Source organism: Apodemus sylvaticus, chromosome 17, assembly GCF_947179515.1.
Source record: "Apodemus sylvaticus chromosome 17, mApoSyl1.1, whole genome shotgun sequence".
Taxonomy (NCBI): Eukaryota; Metazoa; Chordata; class Mammalia; order Rodentia; family Muridae; genus Apodemus; species Apodemus sylvaticus.
The window spans coordinates 23,449,190-23,470,095 of NC_067488.1; the positions used below are offsets into that span (position 1 = coordinate 23,449,190).

A 20,906-nucleotide genomic window follows, 5' to 3' on the forward strand; every position below is an offset into this window, starting at 1 on the left:
CCTTGCCCAGAGCTGAAATGGCTATGAGTTATTCTTCAGCTCTAATATTCTGATCTATGAAATTGGAATGTTAAATAAAAACCTGAGTGTTGACTATGTTGATTTCAAAGAAGGAAAGACAGAAATGGTTAACAAAAGCAATCCAAACATCCAAAACCCCCAGCAGGAACACAAGCAGCGAGCAGAGGTAAGCACACTACAGAGGTGGATGGCATGACTGCAGCTCCGTTAGCTTCTGAAAGATTTGTAAAAAGATCAACTCTAATAAGACTTAAGGCTTTGAATGAAATAAAAAAAAAAACAAACGGGAGCCAGTGATGTGGCCCCATGTGTCCCTGTTGGTCCCCTGACCCCCACATGCGAGCTGGGGTACATGTGTATGCATACATACAGACAAAACAATAAATGTAATAAAATCTGTTAAATGATCAAAAAGAGGAGATGCCCTGAAATAAGTTCCCACATGACATAAAAATAGCACAATCAATTATACATTGGGACATACAAGTAGTTAGCCCTACCCACTTATTATAAAGTATACAACTTTAAGTCAAAACAGAATAGTTAAAATTAAGAGAAACTATTAATGTGTTTTCAAAATGTTTTTCTAAAATCAAATAAGAAAAAAAGGCTAAAAATGCATAACTTATTCCTCTATTTTAGAAAATCTTTCCCATGTACATCTCTCCCATGTGTAATTTTTGGCTATGATCTAACCCATTTCGGGTCTATAATCAAGACATTAAGTACATAAACTAACCTCACATAGGGGACAGGGTCAGTCTGAACCATATTAAGTAGCCACTGAAATTCTTCATAACTCCTGTCCACTGAAAATAAAAACATAAAGTATTTATAGGGTTAAATAACAGATCAAATAACAAGTGATAAGCAGAAAATTAAATAAGTAGAATTCTTAGATGAATTGTCATGCAGTTGAAGGGTCCAATGAAGCAATTAAAATTCATTTTTAAAACTTTATATGCACTAGGCTAGTAGTAACTTTCACAAGCGTTATGTCATATGTAACCATAACCAAAACAATACCCAATATATATTCAGCCAAACCTCAGTACAATATAGTATCAAAAAATAGTGCCTAGTATACAGTTCATACTAATGTTAACCTAAAACTCATACACCATAAAGCAAGTTCTAATCATCAGAAGTCCTAAATTAGACACAACTAGTTAGACAAAAATCTGCCCAACTTTTTAGATGCTTAAATCCCACAGAGGCTTGATATACAATAGTAACAAATACAAACAATATAAACAATTTCTGGGCTGGAGAGCTGGCTCAGCGGTTAAGAGCGCTCACCGGCTGCTCTTCCAGAGGACCAGAGTTCAACTCCCAGCAACCACATGGTGGCTTACCACCATCTATAATGGGACCTGATGCCCTCTTCTGGCACATAGGTCATATATGTTTATATAAGTCATATACATAAAATGAATGAATGAATGAATGAATAAATGAATGAATAAATAAATCTTGCCGGGCAATGGTGGCGCATGCCTGTAATCCCAGCACTTGGGAGGAAGATGCAGGCAGATTTCTGAGTTTGAGGCCAGCCTGGTCTACAGAGAGAGTTCCAGGACAGTCAGAGCTACACAGAGAAACCCTGTCTCGAAACCAAAAAAAAAAAAAAAACCAACAACAACAACAAAAAACAAAAAAAATTTCTGCTCACACAGCTCCATTCACTAAGATGCAAGACAGTCAGAAAGGTAGTCACAGACATACCTTACAATTGTAACTAACACCTTGTCAGCATAAGCTGTAGTTACACAATCTTATGCACAATAGTTCTCGCTCTTTCATCTTCTAATATTTTGACTTACAGAATTCATGGTTGAGACATAAGCACCATTCACTTTTTAAAATAATACTTATTAGTTTAGTATTCTTTTGGAAACATATTAGCCTTCTACTTCATCTTGGGTAGTATTAACTCATGAATTCTTCTTATTCCTGAGACATATATACTTTATCTTAGAAAAGAATGTTAAGCACACTAAGAAATCACATGAGCTAAGTAAGTCTAGATTTTAGGCCAGCAAATCATCACAACAGATATAGAGACACAGAATTATATGTTTATTTCTTGTCAAATAATTCACTTAATAGCAAAAAATCACATTTATATCATCTCTTAAATGAAAGAACATAAAAATAACAAGTTCTTTAAACAGCAAGTCAATACAAACATATAAATACAATGTGGGTACTAACTACTCTTTGCTTTCTGTCTATAGGCATTTTGTTGAAATGTATAAAACTTAAAAAGACATAATTACATTTCTAGTTCACATACAACCTGGAACTCCCTGGAGAACTTCCCACCTACTTTTATCCTAATCAGAGTTCAATATACTTTAACTTCTTTATTCTCCCAATACTAGTTTGACTTTTAGACATAGATTATACTTACATATTTATATTACCTGTATATAACTATTAAACAATTATTTCTGAAATACACACAGGTTTTTAGCACAAATTTAGTAAGCATTTAGGCTTAAAGCTATCATATAGGCAAGATCAGCTATCTTTGGTTTCTTCACCTTACACACTCATCTATCTTTATTATTTTGATTCACATATATTCCATCTAGAAATGTTCTTTGGGAGTTTGTTGCTAATAATGTTACAGAAGGGGCTGGAGAGATGGCTCTGCAGTTAAGAGCACTTACTGCTCTTGTAGAGAACTATAGGTCAGTTCCCAGCACCCACACCAGGCTACTCACAAAGACCTTTAACTCCAGGGCATCTGAATACCTCTCTTTGCCTCATTGGGAATCTGCATTGTGTATGTGTGTAATGCAGGCAAAAACAAACAAGCAAGCAAACAAACAAAAAACCCAAAAAACCTTTTGATTAAGATAGGACCTCACTATATAACCCTAGTTGGCCTGGAACTGCTACATAGACCAGGCTGGTCTCTAACTCTCAGAGATCCTCCAACCTCTGTCTCTCAAGTGCTAAGACTAAAAGCAAGTGCAACCATTTCAGGCCCAAAATAAAATCTTGGGGAAATACAGAATGTTACAGAAGGACTGCATATGTGCCTAATTCCCTAAAGCTATGTAAGTGACAGCTGGCAATGACAGAATCTAAAACACACAAGCTGAGTTTTACTCACTTAATGTGTTACTGTCGTTTTGCATTCATAATCTGAAACTGGAGACTATACTATCTTTCTTTGCAGAATGAATCATAAAGCAAAGTGGAATTATAAGGAAATTTTAAGACAGGAGAAAATCAGGAACAGGTGTAGGCTTCAACAGAGGTCCTCACACTATCTTTGTACTCTCTACAACACCATGGTTCTGATCTAGGAAGCTAATCAAAAGCTTTCAGTTGCAGTAGCCGCCAGCTCAGTCACTGGAATGGACCCCTTTCGGAGTACTCTGCTGTGTCCTGTGTTATTTTCCCAACCTGTACTTTATTCTGTGCCCTACTTTTTATTTCTTTAACCTTGAGGCCTAAGCTAATTTTCCGGATGAAAGTTACTGTCTCTTGATTTGTTTGCATAGTTACAAATTTTTATATACTTGTAAGATATTTCCTTGAATCCCTAGGTATTTTTTCCCAAATCTCTTATTTTTAAAAAAAATAACATAAAATTGAATTTGTGGAATTTGCTGGCTTCTCCCAGCAGTTAAAGACATCTATAATTTTATTTTTTTTTTCCTATTGCTACCAAACCAACTAAAAGTCAGTGAGGCAAGAATGTAACAGTAAGGTTTTGATATGTCTGAAAATATCACTGTGAGATCTACTATTGTGTATACTACATAAAAAGTAATTAAAACCAATTAGAATCCCTGTAGTGCCTGTACTACAAAGATGCAAAGGGTGTTTCCCGACACCCCTTTCTAAACTGGAACAAGCACTGCCCGGACACCATTACCTTTAGTGTAATCGACGACAGCTTCCAGAGCGGCTATCCTGATGTCCACAAAGTGGCCGTACTCGGCGTAGGATTTGAAGAGAGATGCATCACTCGGCACATGTCCATTCTTCTGAAGCACCCTTATGGCCCTCAAGCAACTAGTGAGAAAAACGTTCATTACTTCCTCTTAAGTATCATGAACCAAAGCTGTTACCTAGGTACTACAGAGATTAGTTTGTCAATAAATTAAAATCCTCATCTATCAGGGCTGGAGACATGACTCAGCAGTTAGGAACACTGGCTACTCCGCCAGAGGACCCAGGATTGATTCCCAGTACCCACATGGTGACTCACAACTATCTCCAACTCCAGTCCTAGGAGTCTGATGCCCACGTGAACAGACACGCATGCAGGCAAAATACTCAAACACATAAAATCAAGTAAAAATAATTTTAAAAACTGAAGTGAAGTAATTTGAATATACATTCAATTCTGTAATGTTTAGTTTTTCTGATAAAATTTCAATATTAATATATAAATAAAATAAAAGCAAATTTCAAAAGTCCTACATTCATTCACCATACAAACGGTGGGCTAGCTGGGCCGGTGGGCAAGCTGTAGTCCCAGCACTTGGCTAGGGAAGCAGGGATGGGGTGGGTGGAGGGTACAACAGAGGCAGCGATCTCCCGAGTCTGAGGCCAATCCAACCCAAAAAGCATAATGAGACCCTGTCCCACAAGACAAAAAATACAATAAAATGAAAACTAAAACATAAAAATAAAACTAGGAAGGCTAAAGGTGGCTGTGCCCTCCATCACTTGGAAAGTGGAAGCAGGATGTCAGGGCATAGTCCAAGGGGGTCCTTGGCCACACAGATGGAACTACACGTGAGCTTGTCTCACAACCTCAGACAATAGTGACCGATATAGAAAATGACCCTCACATCAAGTAATTATTAGGAAGATGTTCCAGGGTCGGTGAGACAGCTCGGGAGGTGAAGGCACTTCACATATGTAAGCCTGGGAGACTTGAGTTCCATCCTTAGTCCACCCACATAAAGTAGATCCAATCCACAGAGCTGTTCTCTGACACCCACACGTGCAGCACAGCACAGGTGGTTTCCCAACATGTGCTTGTGTGTGTGTGCATGGATACACAAAAATACAAGATCATATATTTTTTAAAAAATTAGAACATGATGGAAATTGACCATAAAACTACATATAGTATTATAAACATAAAAATTTCACTACAAAAGGGGAAAACTTTGAGATACTTTCCATATATTAATAATTGATCTGGAGATGATAGTATCAGAAAATTTAAATTTCTTATTTTTGCTTTAATTTTCTCCAATTTAACTGGACAGAAATAAATAATCTTAAAGAAGCAGTAAGGAAATAGTGGCACCTGACAGTAATAGTATGTCTGTAACTTGGGAGAAGTTTTTCCATATTCAAAAAGCGGGTTATTTCTTCAAGAATTAGTCGCACATCAGGATTTAAGTTATCCAAAGTTCTGACTTCATTATTCACACTGACAGCAGGTGTAACAGAGTTAGCCAGGGCATCAATCATTTCTGCACGGTAATAGTTATCTGAAAACTAAGTCAAAGAATTAAAAGAAGATAATTAAGCCTTTTCATGACCCATATAACCCTAAATAACTTTAGCTAACACATCTAACTTTAAATCATTTCAGCTCAGAAGTAGAGCACATCTTTAGAATGCACAAAGCCCTGAGTTCATCACCAGGATCTCTCCCTCTCCCCCCCCAAAACGCCCCCCCCCATGCACAAGAAGTGCACTCATCAGCCACCTATCAGACTACACACTCACTGTGTAAGGTCTTCCTACAGTCACCCAAACAAACCATCTAGTATTAAAGTCCAAGAAAGGAAAAAGACAACAAACAAAAAGGTTACATCCCACTAGGAGCTAGAGGGACGGTTCCGTGGAGAAGGGGCCTGCCATCAAGAGGCCCTGAGCTTAGGTGCCCAGTGCTCACATAAACCCAGGCAGGGATGGGAGTCCACACGCGTGCCTAACACTCAGGGGCAGATACAGAATTCCTGAAGCTTGATAGCTCACTAGATCAGCCAACAAGCTCTAGAGTCAAACCCTGGCTTCAAAGTGAAAGACAATGAATGCCCCAGTACATAGGTGGAGAACAATCAAGACAGTCGCCTGACCAAGTTGGTGCTGGTGCAGGCAGGAGGATCGCTGAGTTTGATTGAGGCTAGCCTGGTCTACAGAGTAAGTTCCAGGACAACCAGAGCCACACAGTAAAACCCTGTCTCAAAAAACAAATGAACAAACAAAACAAAACAAAACAAACAAACAAACAAACAAAAAACCCAAAGAAATGAAGAAAAAAAGTCATCTGAGATTAACGCAGGTCTCTGCATGCAGAGGCACACACATACAACATCAGATGCAGGTGCTCTAAAGACACATATGCACACCACAGACACGTACATACAAAAAAAAAGAAAAACATTACAGTCTACAAATCCTGGTATCAATACAAGGCTTCCAATCAATCAAATAGCACTCTATCTTAAAGTATAAACATCTAAAGATCACCATGCAATTAAGGAAATTTAAATTAAAAAAAAGAAAAGCAAAAGAACCCAGGGGTCAGGAGAGAGGGCTGAGGCGGCTCAATGTTTAAGAGCACTTACTGCCCTTGGGTCTGTTCCCAGAACCCAAGTGGAGGCTCCCGACCACCTCTGCTCCGGCCTCTGTGGGCTCCTGCACACACAGGACACACATACAGAGAAGGTACACACTCACATGCATACAGAATAAAAAAAGAAAAAAAGAAGAAAAAAAGAGGGACCGGAAGAAAGAAACAATTCAACTTAAAGAAAAGGAACTTGGACAAAAGATAGATTTCAAAGAAGAGAACATCCCAGCAGAGGATCAAAAAATCTAAACTATCAGTAACATCATATTCTTTCCAAAAGCATAACACTGATTTAAAAAAAGAAGCATGGACAGAATCACAACAACGGCTGCTGTTTAATTTGCACTTAATTTACATTCCTCCTCTTCCTTTCCCACTCTTAGGAGGGCGGCTCCCTCAATCTTCTAGCTCCCTCCCTTCAGGAGCTATCTGCCCATTCCCCACCCAGAGGCATGCAGGCATGGCTGCAACCCTGTGCACATACACATGCACACACATGCACACAGCACACACACAAGAAAAATAAAACTGTGCTGTTAGACTTCATTAAACCAAGTTTCAGCTGGCTCCCTCAAACTGATATATTGGTCTCTCTATGAAAGTTTCAAGAAACATTTACGAACCAATTAATCTTGGTTTTCATCCACTGATTATTCCAATAAACCATGTGTGTGCCTCTAACTCTACAAAGGTACTATGGGCTTATGAATAACTCTACAAACACAAGTATTTCTTCCTTTCTTTTATTGCAGTCCTGGGGACTGAGGCCCCCATAATTTATCCTAAAAACAAAGAATTACTGGGTACTGTACAATAGTCATAGAGAAAAGCACCTTACCTTATTTTTTCTGTTGTCATTGTACTTGATTAAGTCTAAAATAAATGTTAAAACTTCTTTAGGACAAAGATTATGTACATCTCTTAGCAAAGCCATTGCAACCGGCATAGTCTACAAAAAAGGGAAAGAGTTTTAAGCACATAACCCAACTTACTCATTACTATGGTACTGTGTACTCTAAAGACAACTGTAACACAGATACATAGATGGAGCCAAATACCCCATCTCCTATGTGCTCCCACTATAGACACATCTAAAAGCATTCGTACTGAAATGGGAAAGGAATCCAGGGAATATTTTCATTAGTGGACAGAGTCTACAGGCTATGTGCCTGTGCTCACTTGCTGGAAGAGAGTATATATACTGTAAATTATATCAATTCCTTTCTAAGTGATATAGTGGACAGAGTCCACAGTTTCAGCACTGGGGCACCTTTAACCCATCCCTTCACTATCTCCTCTGGATATCTGCATGCTGCTCACTGCCTTGCTTCCACACAATCATCTTTAGGGCTGGTGATAAGACAAGACACCAGTACAGCTCACCAGCCCTCAGACTAGGACAGACAGCAGTCTAAAATTCAGTATACCTTTCCTCTTTCTAAAATTCCATAAGCAATTTTCTGTTAGTATCAACAAAACAGACACATAATAGTAAATTCTGCTAGTGAAATAAAGCTAATTAAGCCCCAGACAAAACAGTAGATACACTTGGGGACATGCCTCTGAGGTATTTCCAGAGTTTTTGCTGGAAGATAGGATGATCTACCGCACAGGTGCTAGCACAACCCCATGGAGTGGGGTTCCAGAACAAATACAAAGGAGAAGGCGAACTGAGAACAAGTATGCAATCTCTGCCTCCCGACTGCACGCCTCATGGTTGGGGTCATGTTTGTCTTGTCAGGGTGGACTAGATCCTCTCCAGCTGGGAGGCAAAACAAGGCTTCCTTCCTTGCTTGCTTCCTTGCTTCCTTCCTTCTGCTACCTTTGTCCCAGCAATGAGGACAGGCCTGAAGTGGGCAGTATGAGGTATGAAAACCTAGCGGAAAGCGCCTTTCCCCACATGAAGATCTGTTCTCTCTGCCTGCACTGCACTTTTGCAAGACAAATTTAAATGTCTGATTTAGTCAAATTTTCTTTCCTGCCAACTACAAGTGTTATGTAAGTCATTTGGACTAAAAGTATCACTGTTCCAAATTGTTTACTTTAACCCAAAGTAAGAATAAACTTTACACTACAAGCTAAGACACATGCAAACACATTTTGACAGCAATACATACAAACAACAAAACAATAAAACCAAAAGAGCCTTATAATTATCTTTATAATATGCATATGCTCGCCTTTTGTCCAGTCTATCTTCTTTCATTAGGAAAACAAAAGCAAAAACAACACCTCTAACCTCCATATTGCCTTCTTCTCCCCTTTTTAACCTGATAACCTGAGCCCACTACCCACCCCTGCGAGACCTCTTCCTCTTTCCAGCCAGGTACATATGTCTCCTCCACTGTCGTGTCTTTCTTTCTTGACTGGTTTAGTTTCGGTTGACCCACTGAGCTTAATCAGAATTACTTATGGGAACATAGGCATCCTACCCTACCTACACCAAGGAGGGGTGGGTAGGGCCTTGCAGTCCTCCTCCCCTCCACGACTGAGGGTGAAGGTGCAATCCTGAGTAGGACTGGTGCTAATCATGACTGCTGCTGAGGTATCAAAATGCAACAGCCACACCCCGCCCTAAAGAAACAGTCCCCCAGCATTCTTTGGGCTCTAATATTGACTCAGACCCCTACTCCACAATCTAGGAACTACGGCAGGAGTTTCACTTAAAAAAAAAATCCTTTCGACTTGCTGAAGAAAAAACATGTTCTTACTTTTTCTTCCGTTTAATTCCTACATCTTCCCTTCTGCTCAAAGCCTGACCTGTCTTTTATATAAACTTTCTCCTCTGTCTTTCCTTTATATCAAACACACCCAGTTTCCCACTCTTCCACAGGACACCAAGCAAAGTGCAATGATTCCGTGCCAAACTTGCTCATCCTCGCAGCTGCTGCCCCGGCTAAGACCGGGCGTCGCTCTCCTTCCCTCCTTCTCGATTCCTTTAAGGCCACACTCTGGTTGATCTAATTAATCTAGCTTTGCCTTCACTCTTATGACTAACAAACCAGTCAAATGATCTGCAATCACTCAACAACTAGTCATCTTCCCATACTCCAGTGTACCCACGCTTCTGCTCTCCCTCTAACTCACCATTTTACAGAAAGCCTCCTGTAAGTGTAACTTTAAACATACTCTATGTCCTTGATCTAATTTCTTCATTCTGAAAATAGAGACACAGTACCACAGTCGCAGCAGAACTGCAACCAGTACTGGCCCCCTGTGCAGCACTCTGTTGCAGCCGAGGCTCATGTCACCTGCCTTCAAGCAAACAAGTAAAGTTGACACTGTGAGCTGGGCAACTTCTGATTCAAAATATACTGTCCCAGTCTAGGGGGCCAGCTGTGAGAGAGGGCCACACGTATGCCATACCTCCATCCCATCACAGCCAATCAAAGGCCAGTCATCTCTCTGCATGCTATGAGTGATGTAGATATGACTTATATAAAGTTGATTAAAACATCAGTGATCAGTGAAAATTCTAGAAAAGCTTAGAGCAGGGGCCGGCCTATGGTAAGTGCACACCTAGCACGCAGTTTCCAAGTTAAACAGACACATAAGAGTTCATGGCATAAAAAAGAAATCACAGAAGGAAGACAAACATTGATAAAGTTATGTTAATATAAAAACATCATAAGAACAAGGAGAAGTACCTTCTGCAGAAAATAACTCTGAAAACTCATGAAGTTGTTTGTTTTCACGATGTTGGGACAAGTTTTACAACAAAACATTCTAGTAAAGAGGGACTTCATGGCTGGTGGTCCTGTCCATGTGCTTACCATTGAGTTTGCAATCTGTAAACAGTAGGAAGATGAAGAACTTTCCATCACCATTATAAATACACTTTGAAGACCAAATGGTGTTCTAAAAGCCAGCACTACAGTTCTTGGAAATTAACACAATTTGTTCTTTTATCACCCATTTCCAAGAAAATATACAAAGTCACCCATCAAAAAAAACAAACCAGCCACCCACCCACCCACCCACCCAATCCCAGACGAACCGAAAGGCCCACTATGTGCATTTATAGTCGTTTTGCACAAGTTAATTTCCAAATGCCAGCATCTTCTTGTGTTTAAGGAAAATGTTCTTCCAAAGGCTTCTTGGACTGGGTTTCTCCCTATTCACTTAGGTACATAGAACTCTGATAGTTTAAGCTCATTAAAATTAAAAAATATTATGAGTTTGAACAGATCCTCAGACCACTCAAGTGGAAAGCAAGCCAATCTGAGGTACTGTTTATTTAGAGAAGAATAAGGAGGCAAGCCTAAGCCATGGGGGATGGAAAGTCCTGGTCAGTGCAGGGCAAATAAGAGTCTGTAACCGCACACCAGGTCATGTGCAAGGCCAGGCACCATGTCAGTAAAGTCAGTGCTGCCTGAATGGCTGTTTTCTCTTATTCAAGTCATGGCCCCAACTCTTGCCAGGAAAATCACTGGTACTCACTGGAGACTGCCACCCTGGAACTAGTTCAGAGGCTTAAGTCTCCAGTGTGGCTCACCCCAAGGCTGAAGGCTACAGGTGTCCGTCAAGCTATAGCAGCTGCCCAGAAAGCAATCCCACAGCAGTCCTAGCTACTTATACCTGATCTGGGCACACGGAAAGAAACCCATGCTTCACAGATAAATATGGAAATACCTCAAATTTAAACGCAATAAAAAAGGTACAAAAGATAAAAGGAAAAGAAACACTGACCTGTATGTATTAAGCAAATGCTATGTTTAAGTAAGCAAGGCTAGCCCAAGATTATTTGACGCAAAACAACGAATTCATAAAAATTATAAAATATAAAGACAAATTAATGTATCAGAGACTCCGGGGAAAAAGACTTTCATCAAAGTACAAAACTTTACAGCATTCCTTCCCTTAAATGTCTAATTCTTTACTGCGAAAAGTTAGATGTTGATTTTGTTTTAGCCAACAGAATTGTTAGCTGATCCAAGACATATAAGGATTATAAAATTTCTTACTTTAATAAAAACTTAAATAGTGAAGAAAAAATGCTTTAGAAAAAATCCTCATAATACTGAAATTTTAAGGACATATAAAAAGTATCTGAGATAAAGAAATCATGATTAAATACTTTATCCTACAGTTTTGTGTCTGTGCTATGATTTTAACGAAAATCATAAGGCTATTTGGAGTACCAGTAAAATCTATCCCTAGCAAATAAACTCATTTTCTCTCTAATATCTGAGAGCACAGAAAGTCAGCTGCACGTTATCACTAAAGTCAAAACAAATATAAAGTGTTAGCACCCACTGAAGTGGGAATAACACTATCATAGGATATCAGAGGATGCTGTGAAATACTCGGTAGACAAATGTTTCTGGTCTGCATTCTTCTGGATCCAGATTTTTCTTTAATCTAAAGACTGTTGATTCCTCAGTGGCAGTCAAAAATGCCTTTAAAAATGCCAGTACTTGGGAGGGAGAGGCAGAAGCATTTCTGTGAATTCTAGGCCATCCCGATCTATACAGCAAGTTCTAGAACAGCCAAGGATAGACACACACACACACACACACACACACACTCATTCACACACTCACACACAAATTAAACCTGTCCTAAAAAGCCAAAAAAAAAGAAAAGAGACTTCATTGATAAAAAATATAGTATCAATTATTATAAATTACCACTAGTTTTAATTCTGAAACCCAATAACTACCACAATTAAGATTTGTTAATTTTATGTATTCTCATGTAAAAACAAATTACTACAATCACAATTTCTTCTCACTGTTTGATGAGCGCTCTATTGCTGCTGTGCATGCCTGCAGGCCAGAGGAGAGCACTGGATCTCACTGTAGATGGCTGTGAGACACCATGTGCTTACTGCAAACTGAACTCAGGACCACCGGAAGAGTCGCCAGCACTCTTAGCCCAAGCCACCTCTCCAGCCCCCAACCATAGAATTTTTAGCAAAAATGTTCTTAGCTTAAAAATATAGTTGGCAATTTAAAAATGGAAAAATTCTCCTTCATTTTTCAGTTTGACAATGATATTATTATACATATCTATTTTTATGTCAAACATGTTTCTTTCAAATCAGTGCTGATCGAAGCAAGTGGTACAAGATTTCAAAAGAACTGTTACCAAGAAAAACTTAAACGACTCTGGTGAGTTGTAGTTCATTCTTGGAGCGCTTGTGTACAGTACACGGCACTCCTCTGGCAATCTCCTGTTCTCCTTGTAGCCTCACCTTTGCAAGACAGAAGCACGCCGACATTCTCACTCGGTAGAAACACTGCTCTTGCTCTAGGATATCAGTGAGCGCAAGGCGCGAGGCTGGCGTGGGGAATTTTTCCAAGGCCAAGATGGATTCCTGCTGAGCAACAACATCTCTCTCATAGCGGAGCTCATACTGCCACATAAAATCGGCCTGCTCAAACTCCACCTTCCTCAGCACAGACATATCTGGGTCTATTCTGATCCACAACAAAGGGGAATCGGCACTAAGAGAAAAGACAATTTTAAAGCTTACCTCTCGGAAACAGAAACAAGCAGACACTACTCAGACTGCACTAGACATAGTATTTTCATGCTCTTGAGTTTTATTAAAGCTGTATTTTAAAATCTCAGCACACTTTTCACTATGGCATGCTAACTTTCTTACTAACGAGATCTTTAAGGATATGAAGAATTGTCACATAGGATACCGAATTCCAAATTTTCCACTAAAAATATTTTTCTGGGCATTTTTACCTGCAGTTATGTAATATCAAAACACAATACTACAAACTCTCTTTGTTTAACTTTCTATAACCTAAAAAAATGCCTATAGTATAAATGTTATCCCTTATTGGAAATTCAAAAGGAAATATAAAAGAAAGCTTTTTTTTTTTTTCGGTTTTTCGAGACAGGATTTCTCTGTATAGCCCTGGCTGTCCTGGAACTCCCTCTGTAGACTAGGCTGGCCTCGAACTCAGAAATCCACCTGCCTCTGTGCCACCACTGCCTGGCAAAAGAAAGCATTTATTCTACTGGACTAACTTTAATTGATATTTAAATGCTGGGCGCAAGGGTACTTTTCTCCACAAAGTTATAAAATTATAATTTTAAGGTCCACTGGTTTATTCTCATGTATTTAAGTAATATGCAAACTAAAATTCAAATCTATGTCAATATTTTGATCAAAATAATACCACTTGTAATACTAACTTAGTTTAATACTGGGTTTTCGTGAAGTACTTGGTATAAAAATATTTAACATGTAAGAAATATCAACCAGTAAGTATCACCATCAGCTATGATCCTAACAGTGGGGGGAGGGGGAGATGGGAGCAGGAAGATCAATTATTCAAGTCCAGAGGCTAGAGAGACAGCTCAGTGGTTAAGAACTCTTGTTGTTCTTACAGAGGACCCAGGTTCCATTTTCAGCACCCACAGGGTAGCTCATGACAATCTGTAACTCCAGTTCCAGAGAAGCTGCTGCCCTCTCTTGACCTCCACAGACGCCAAGTATGCATGTCATACACAGACACACATGCAAATAAAACACATCCAAAAAAACGCCTGGCTTAGGAAAACTACCTTAGGAAAAATACCTTGTCTCAAGAAACCAAAACTAAATATACCATATAGAAAGTAGTGCCCAACAAACACAGCAGTAGCCTCAACACACTCTGGAGCACTGTTCCAAGGCCAATCCATAGGACCTGGGTTCACTGGAGGTATAAACGTAAGGGGAAAACACAAATAACGTAAGGAAGCAGAAACCGCGTTTTAAGACTGTCCCGAGTGCATGCACATCACAGTGAGAAATGCTAGTCAAGGGACCAAGAGGGGGCAAAGGCTGAGGCTGTGCCCACACCTCCACCACTGCATTGCCTCTTCATGTTTCACCCAGTCTGAACATAATGTTATATGTTCAATGAGCTATGATTTTATTTAGATTTTTCCTAACAGTTTCTCTTGGCTTTAAATGGTTTTAAGAACATACATTTCAAAAATAATTACATACTTTTAAGTAACTTACTCCATTGCAGAAAGATCCATGTCAACTTCTTCTCCATTCATCAGTGGGATTTTTTTCTTCTTATTCCTACATTTGAAGAAAAGTAAAATTGAAAACTGATTCAAAATCAAAATGGAGGTATCAAGCAGCCAAAGTTCACGTAAGTGGTTTCATGAGACACTAAAAGGGAAGGCAAAGTGGAGAGAACGCTGACATGGAGTGTGAAAACAACCAATTCTACCTCAAAGTGAGAGAAAATGGATGTTGGAATTTTTTTTATTATTAAAGGTTAATGGAAAACAAAACAGCCTGCAATATATAAGACCCCCCCCCAAAAAAATTATAGCCAGAAGTGGTATCACAAGCGTATAAGCCCAGGACTTGGGAGGCAGAGGCAGTATACACAGTTCTAGGCCAGCCTAGACAATGGTGAGCGACTCTGGCCTAAAAATACGTTAAATAAATATAAAGCATACTGAATTCCAAAGACCAAGGTGCTTCAGTAACAGAAAGCAAGAGCTGCGTGTGTCGGGGTGCATGCCTGTGAGTCTAACATTTGGGAGGCAGAAGGAAGATCAAGGCTGGCAGAGCTACAAGAGATACTGTCTCAGAAACAACACGATCAGATTACAAAGTATGCCTGGCCTTGCTACTGCGATGTAGCAGCACAGGAGCAGAAGCTGGCAGGTAAGCTCCTCTCCCTCATGCTCTAACTGGACGTTTTCACAGTTGTTTTACATGTGGGATTTGCGGTTTCTTCTCCAGTGCACAGTCATGACTCACTGCCTACCTTCTGCTTTTGGAGTGGCAGGGTATGTCATGTTTAAGGCTGTTTTCTTCGATTTGCAATGTATGGTTGAAGGATCCATCTAACTCTTGCACTGTCACTTTAAGTGGTCCCTTTAAAAACAACAACAGCAAAAACAAACCATTTAAAGACTGCTAGAAAATGGCCAAGGCATAGCCCTGCCTTTAAAGACAGATAAGATAGAAAATTGTGCTATATAAAATACATATTGCCGGAAGTACAGTGGCAGCTGGTGTCCAGGACCGGGGATGGGAGGGATGTCAGAAGTCTGACCAGACTCTTCCTAAGTACATACTCACTACAGAGCCATCAGTCACCCCAGCTTGAGAGCCCCTCCTCTACCAGAACTGGAGGCAACAAAGCAACATGCTCTTCAAGAAAAGCACTTACCACGTACTTCTGTGTGCCAGGAGACGTGTAATCTTGTTTTATTTCTAGTTCTAAAACATTTCGTTTTCTATTAAACGCAAAACTTCCGTAAAACTTTACCACTCCACTCTGATCTCTAAAATATTGTAAAGGAAATTTTACATACTGAAATGAAAATGCGCAAAAAACAAAATGAAACAAAACTCCAAAAAAACCCGATTATATTAATAATTTTCAAATGGTATCCCCACCAGATCAGTCTCAAAAGTAAACTTCATTATATCCCACGTGGCAAAATATTCAAAATTCTTTTGAAAAATGTTTCCCTGATTAAAGAAAATTTCTGAAACATTGAGAAGCTTGTATTTTGAAAGTAATGCTACTCTACTAGACTCTTAATAGTACCTTGAAGTGAAAAATGTAAGAATTGCCAAGTTCTAAGATACCATTCAAGCTGTGCCAAGCCTTGAGCATATTTCAAAGTCCCCAGACCATTTCATCTTGTAAGTAATGTTATAAGCCAGTCTGCTAGAGTATTTACCTTATCCACCATGGAACCTACTTTTTGCTCATATTAAAAAGCAAAATATCCAAAATTTATAAATAGAGACATCAATGTTTATATAAGAATACATAATTCAATTCCTTTGGAAGGAGCTTTAGAAGACACAAGTCACAGGTTATTTCTTTCTGTTTTTTAAAGAACAATGGATTACCGCCCTCTTCCCATCTCCCACACAGCCCACTCCCTTCCCCATGTTGCTGAGCTGCTACTGGAAAGGATACACCCACTGCTTTATTAGGGGCTGGATGTCCTTGCCAGACACATTGGAAATGGACTTCAAAAACCCGTAGGTGGACACCAGCATCTGGCTCCACATGTGCGACTGGAACTTCTGAGACGAAGCAGTACTGGCCAGACTTAGCAGTTTATTGAAAACCTGCAAGGACAGAAGGGAATATAACACCGTTTCCAACAGCACCCTGCACCCAGGCTGCACTAGCACACAATGTGATGATCACTTACAGAAGGCAACAATTATGGAGCATACACATTTTTCAGGTTAAATACTATACGGAAATATTTAAACAGGATATAAGAGCATTGTTCAGAGAAACATTACTGAATGTTAACATAATATTGTTTATTAAGAAGCACAACATGAGCCGGGCGGTGGTGGCACTCTGGGAGGCAGAGGCAGGTGGATTTCTGAGTTTGAGGACAGCCTGGTCTACAGAGTGAGTTCCAGGATAGCCAGGGCTACACAGAGAAACCCAGACTTGGAAAAAACCAAAAACAAACAAACAAAACAAATGAAACAAACAAACAAAAAAAAAAGAAGCACAATATGTAATACCTGCCAAATCTTACACAGGAATTCAAAACTAAGGAGACTCATTAGGAGCAAGCACGGTACTCTCATGTCAGACATGTCATAACTCTCACGTGTTCTACTTTAAAAGGGGAGATGGGGAGCGTGGAGCTGAGGCTCAGAGTGGAGCTGAGGCTCGGTGGGAAGGCACGTATCTAGCACATGGAAGAGTACCATGGCTGGCCACATTATAAAAGGAAGTGCAGCCATGGCAGTAACATCTATACCACTCTAAAGAGAACAAATGCCTTTCACAGCACACTTCTCATTTATATTTCTGTTCTTCAGTCTTAGAGAAAACGTATCTTTCCATCTTCATATCAGGGATTAAACCCGGGGCCCCATTCAAATTAAGCCAGTACTCCAATTTACTACACCCTCAGCAAAACATATATTTTTAAAAGTTTTTGTTTTAAGCCTGTCTTTAAGAATGTCCTCAAGGGGGGTGGGGGGCTGGAGGCATGGCTCAGTGGTTGAGAGCACTGACTGCTCTTCCGAAGGTCCTGAGTTCAAATCCCAGCAACCACATGGTGGCTCCATAATGAGTTCTCACACCCTCTTCTGGAGTATCTGGAGACAGCTACAGTGTACTTACATATAATAAATAAATTTAAAAAAAGACTTAAAAAAAAATGTTCTCAAAGGAGCTGGAGAGATGGCATAGAGGTTAAGAGCACTGGCTGCTCTTCCAGGGGTCCTGAGTTCAATTTCCAGCACCCACATGGTGGTTCACAACCAACTGTAATGGGAGCTGACGTCCTCTTCTGGTATGCAAGTGTACATGCAGGCAGAACTCTGTATACATAATAAATAAATCGATCTTACTGTGGGCAAGGGCTTTAAGACCTTTGTCCTAGCTGTCTGGAAGCCAGTCTTGTTAGCTGCCTTTGGAACAAGAGGTGGAACTCAGGGCTGGATAGATGGCTCAGCGATTAAGAGGACTGACTGCTCTTATGAAGGTCCTCAGTTCAAATCCCAGCAACCACATGGTGGCTCACAACCACCTGTAATGAGATCTGACGCCCTCTTCAGGCAGGCGGTTGTATATGCAGCAAAGCACTCATTAAATAAATAAAAGTTTAAAAAAAAAGGAATGTATCTCAGTGATAAAGCATTTGCCTAATACATACAAGGTCATATATTTGATCCTCATTATCTCAAAAATTAAGAAAAGGACAGGACAGGACAGGACAGAACAGGACAGAATGGGAAAGGAGAGAGGATTGGCCAAAAAGCAAAAGGATATATGTTTACACGAGTAATCCATCTATCTTGATGTTACTATTTCACTTCCTATATTGTAACTACTTTATCCTAAAACTTACTTTAAAATAGAAAAAAATTTAACAAGAGCAATAAAGCACTGGGCTGTAGCCTCTTCCCCTGGTATTAAGTAGAGCACCTAAGGCCAGGTGTGGCTAAGGAGCCCCTCCCTGTCGGAGGCCTTCAGAAGCCATTCCGTGACGCTGTCAGTATGAAACCTGAGATGTGTTGGAGACCCCAGGATGCTGCAGGTGCCAGAGCCGCGGACAGCCACCAAGGTGAGCCGCGGACAGCCACCAAGGAGAGCTGCATACAGGAGTGGAATGAGCTCAAGAGAGAGGGTGCTGCAGGCAGCGAAGTCGGAAGGGCAGAGCCAGCTCAGTAAGCCCTCAACACTGCGCATGGAGCTACGGGATTTCGGGTTTGCCCTGCTGGGTTTTGGTCTTGCTTTGGTCCAGTATTTCCTCACTATGCCTTGATTTCTCCTTTTTAGAATGGCAATGTGTATTATATGCCATTGTCTGTTAGAAGTATGCAATTTGCTTTTGATTTTACAGAGGCTTATAATTAAGAGATTGCTGTGAATCTCAGATGAGATTTTGGACTCTGAAACAGTGTTTTGACTGTGACAGACTTTTGAAGTTGGACTGGATGTATTTAACATGATGACATGGCCATAAGCCTGTGGGAGACAGGGAGGAGGATGTGGTGACTTGAATGAAACGTCCTCCATGAGTCTCAGGCACCTGAACACGTGGTCCATGGTTGGTGGCTATTAAGGTTAGGAGGTGTGGCCTTGTTGGAGGTGTGTCACTAGGACTACAATCCATTTAGTGTTGTTAAGTCCTTAATGCTAGCACTTACCTGTAGCATAAATTCCATGCTGATTCTGTTTTCAATCAGTCTCATCACAAGGTGAGCTTTACACTGAAACATCGTGTAGTACTCCCAGGACAGTGTGTGCGGGTGCTTTATGGAGAAGTGGAGATGAGATGCAGGGCTGAAAAAGGAACAAAGCTGAGTAGTAAAGGACAAAGCAGGAAAGAGGCTTGACATTTAATGCACGCAACTTAAGCTGCTCATAGTTTTCCATGATTCCAAATTGCTACATGCAATTTACATAAAAACTTTTATACAACAAATACCAAAAAGCAGTTTCTTTATAGAATCATATAGAAGAGTAACAAGTGTATGAAATTATACTCTCACAGTCAATATCTGTGTGGTGTTCCCTCCAAATTCAGTTTCACCGATACACATAAAATAAGTTTAAAAAAAGAAAAACCCAAACACGAGGCAGGGGTGCAGCTCAATTGACAATGTATGCAAGAATCCCTGGGTTTGATGTTGAGTTCTAACAACATATTTTAAAAGTATGTTGATTTATGGCTGTCCTTGTTTTGTTAATCAAACCACCGCCATACTAGAATGTGGTATCTGAGGAAACCTGCATCTGTGTTCCTAGGCCTGATCACTGTTATCTGGTTCTGCAATCAATTATCTCTTATATTCCATTTTGAGGTCAGAGATGTGTTTTTGTGCCAATACCCTCAAGATACAATGGCTGAGTAAATGCGTATTCCGAAACAGAGGCACAGAACAGAACAATATGAGCAAAACAAACCAAAGCACAGCAGTAAACATAAACATTATCGTTCCAAGTCCAGTACCTAGGAAGTACTGTAGGAGTCGGGTATGGGTCTGAAGTCCTTATGCAGCACGGCCCTGGCGGCCTCCCTTTGACAGCACACGCTTTCTGTCTGGCCTGCCCTGGGCTGGTTAGGTTGCCTTGGCTTCACTCCCATACCCTACTGCAGGTGAGGTACAGGCACTTCCTAAGACAGCCTCAAGGGGCCTTTTCTATTGTCCCTGGACAAAGTACTTTCTTCTTTTTACTTTCTTAATCTCTTTGGCTACCACTTCCCTTTAAGTGTTTCTTTTCTGGGCAAACAGGGTTTTTTGCTCATAATTTTCACAGTAAATCTGTCTAAAATCAGCCAGTAAAACCAAAGCTTACTCACTAGGCTACGTTGAATCTCAGGATAGACAAATGTACACCTGTTTTTTACAATAATGTGACATGCATGGCCTCTCACTCAATTCCAAGTAGAGTTCTTAGTCATATCATAAACTTCCTGAGTTGGTCTTTACTACCCATATTTCTTTTGGCATTTGATCTTCTGAGCTCCTAATACAACTGTCCACTAAACTTACAGCAGTCTAAAGATACTGATGACTACATCTCCAAACTGTTCCAAATTCCTTTCAAAATTTAGGTCCAAAGGCTTAAGAAACATGGTTAAGATTGGAGTCGGTAACAGCTTTACCTCTGGTATAAATTCTCTGTGTTAAACTTATTGTCTGTAACAAAACCTGAGCAAAATGACTGGAAGTGGAGGGACTTGCTGTGGCTCAACTTAGTCCTCCTGACGGGAAGGACTTGGCTGAGCGCAGCTCCTGTCTCGGGAGGTGGACAGCAGGGGCAAACTGCAGGGTCCCCTCTCTTTCATTTCATCTAGCCCTGTACCCCCAAAAGCTGCAGCAGACTGCACCCCA

General features: G+C 40.2%; 1 protein-coding gene across 3 annotated transcripts in view; it reads right to left on the reverse strand.

The window, feature by feature from the left end:
- Taf2 (TATA-box binding protein associated factor 2) overlaps positions 1-20,906 on the reverse strand; it is a 58,824-nt gene that overhangs the window by 20,072 nt on the left and 17,846 nt on the right. For all 3 annotated transcript variants that reach the window (XM_052160591.1, XM_052160592.1, XM_052160593.1), the window contains exons 11-21: positions 19,215-19,350; positions 16,501-16,655; positions 15,736-15,850; positions 15,328-15,437; positions 14,559-14,624; positions 12,783-13,035; positions 10,234-10,374; positions 7,425-7,535; positions 5,309-5,502; positions 3,917-4,056; positions 761-830 (exon numbers count right to left, since the gene is read on the reverse strand). In XM_052160591.1, coding sequence (XP_052016551.1) covers positions 761-830; positions 3,917-4,056; positions 5,309-5,502; positions 7,425-7,535; positions 10,234-10,374; positions 12,783-13,035; positions 14,559-14,624; positions 15,328-15,437; positions 15,736-15,850; positions 16,501-16,655; positions 19,215-19,350 — 1,491 coding nt within the window. The remainder of the gene's footprint in view (positions 1-760; positions 831-3,916; positions 4,057-5,308; positions 5,503-7,424; positions 7,536-10,233; positions 10,375-12,782; positions 13,036-14,558; positions 14,625-15,327; positions 15,438-15,735; positions 15,851-16,500; positions 16,656-19,214; positions 19,351-20,906) is intronic.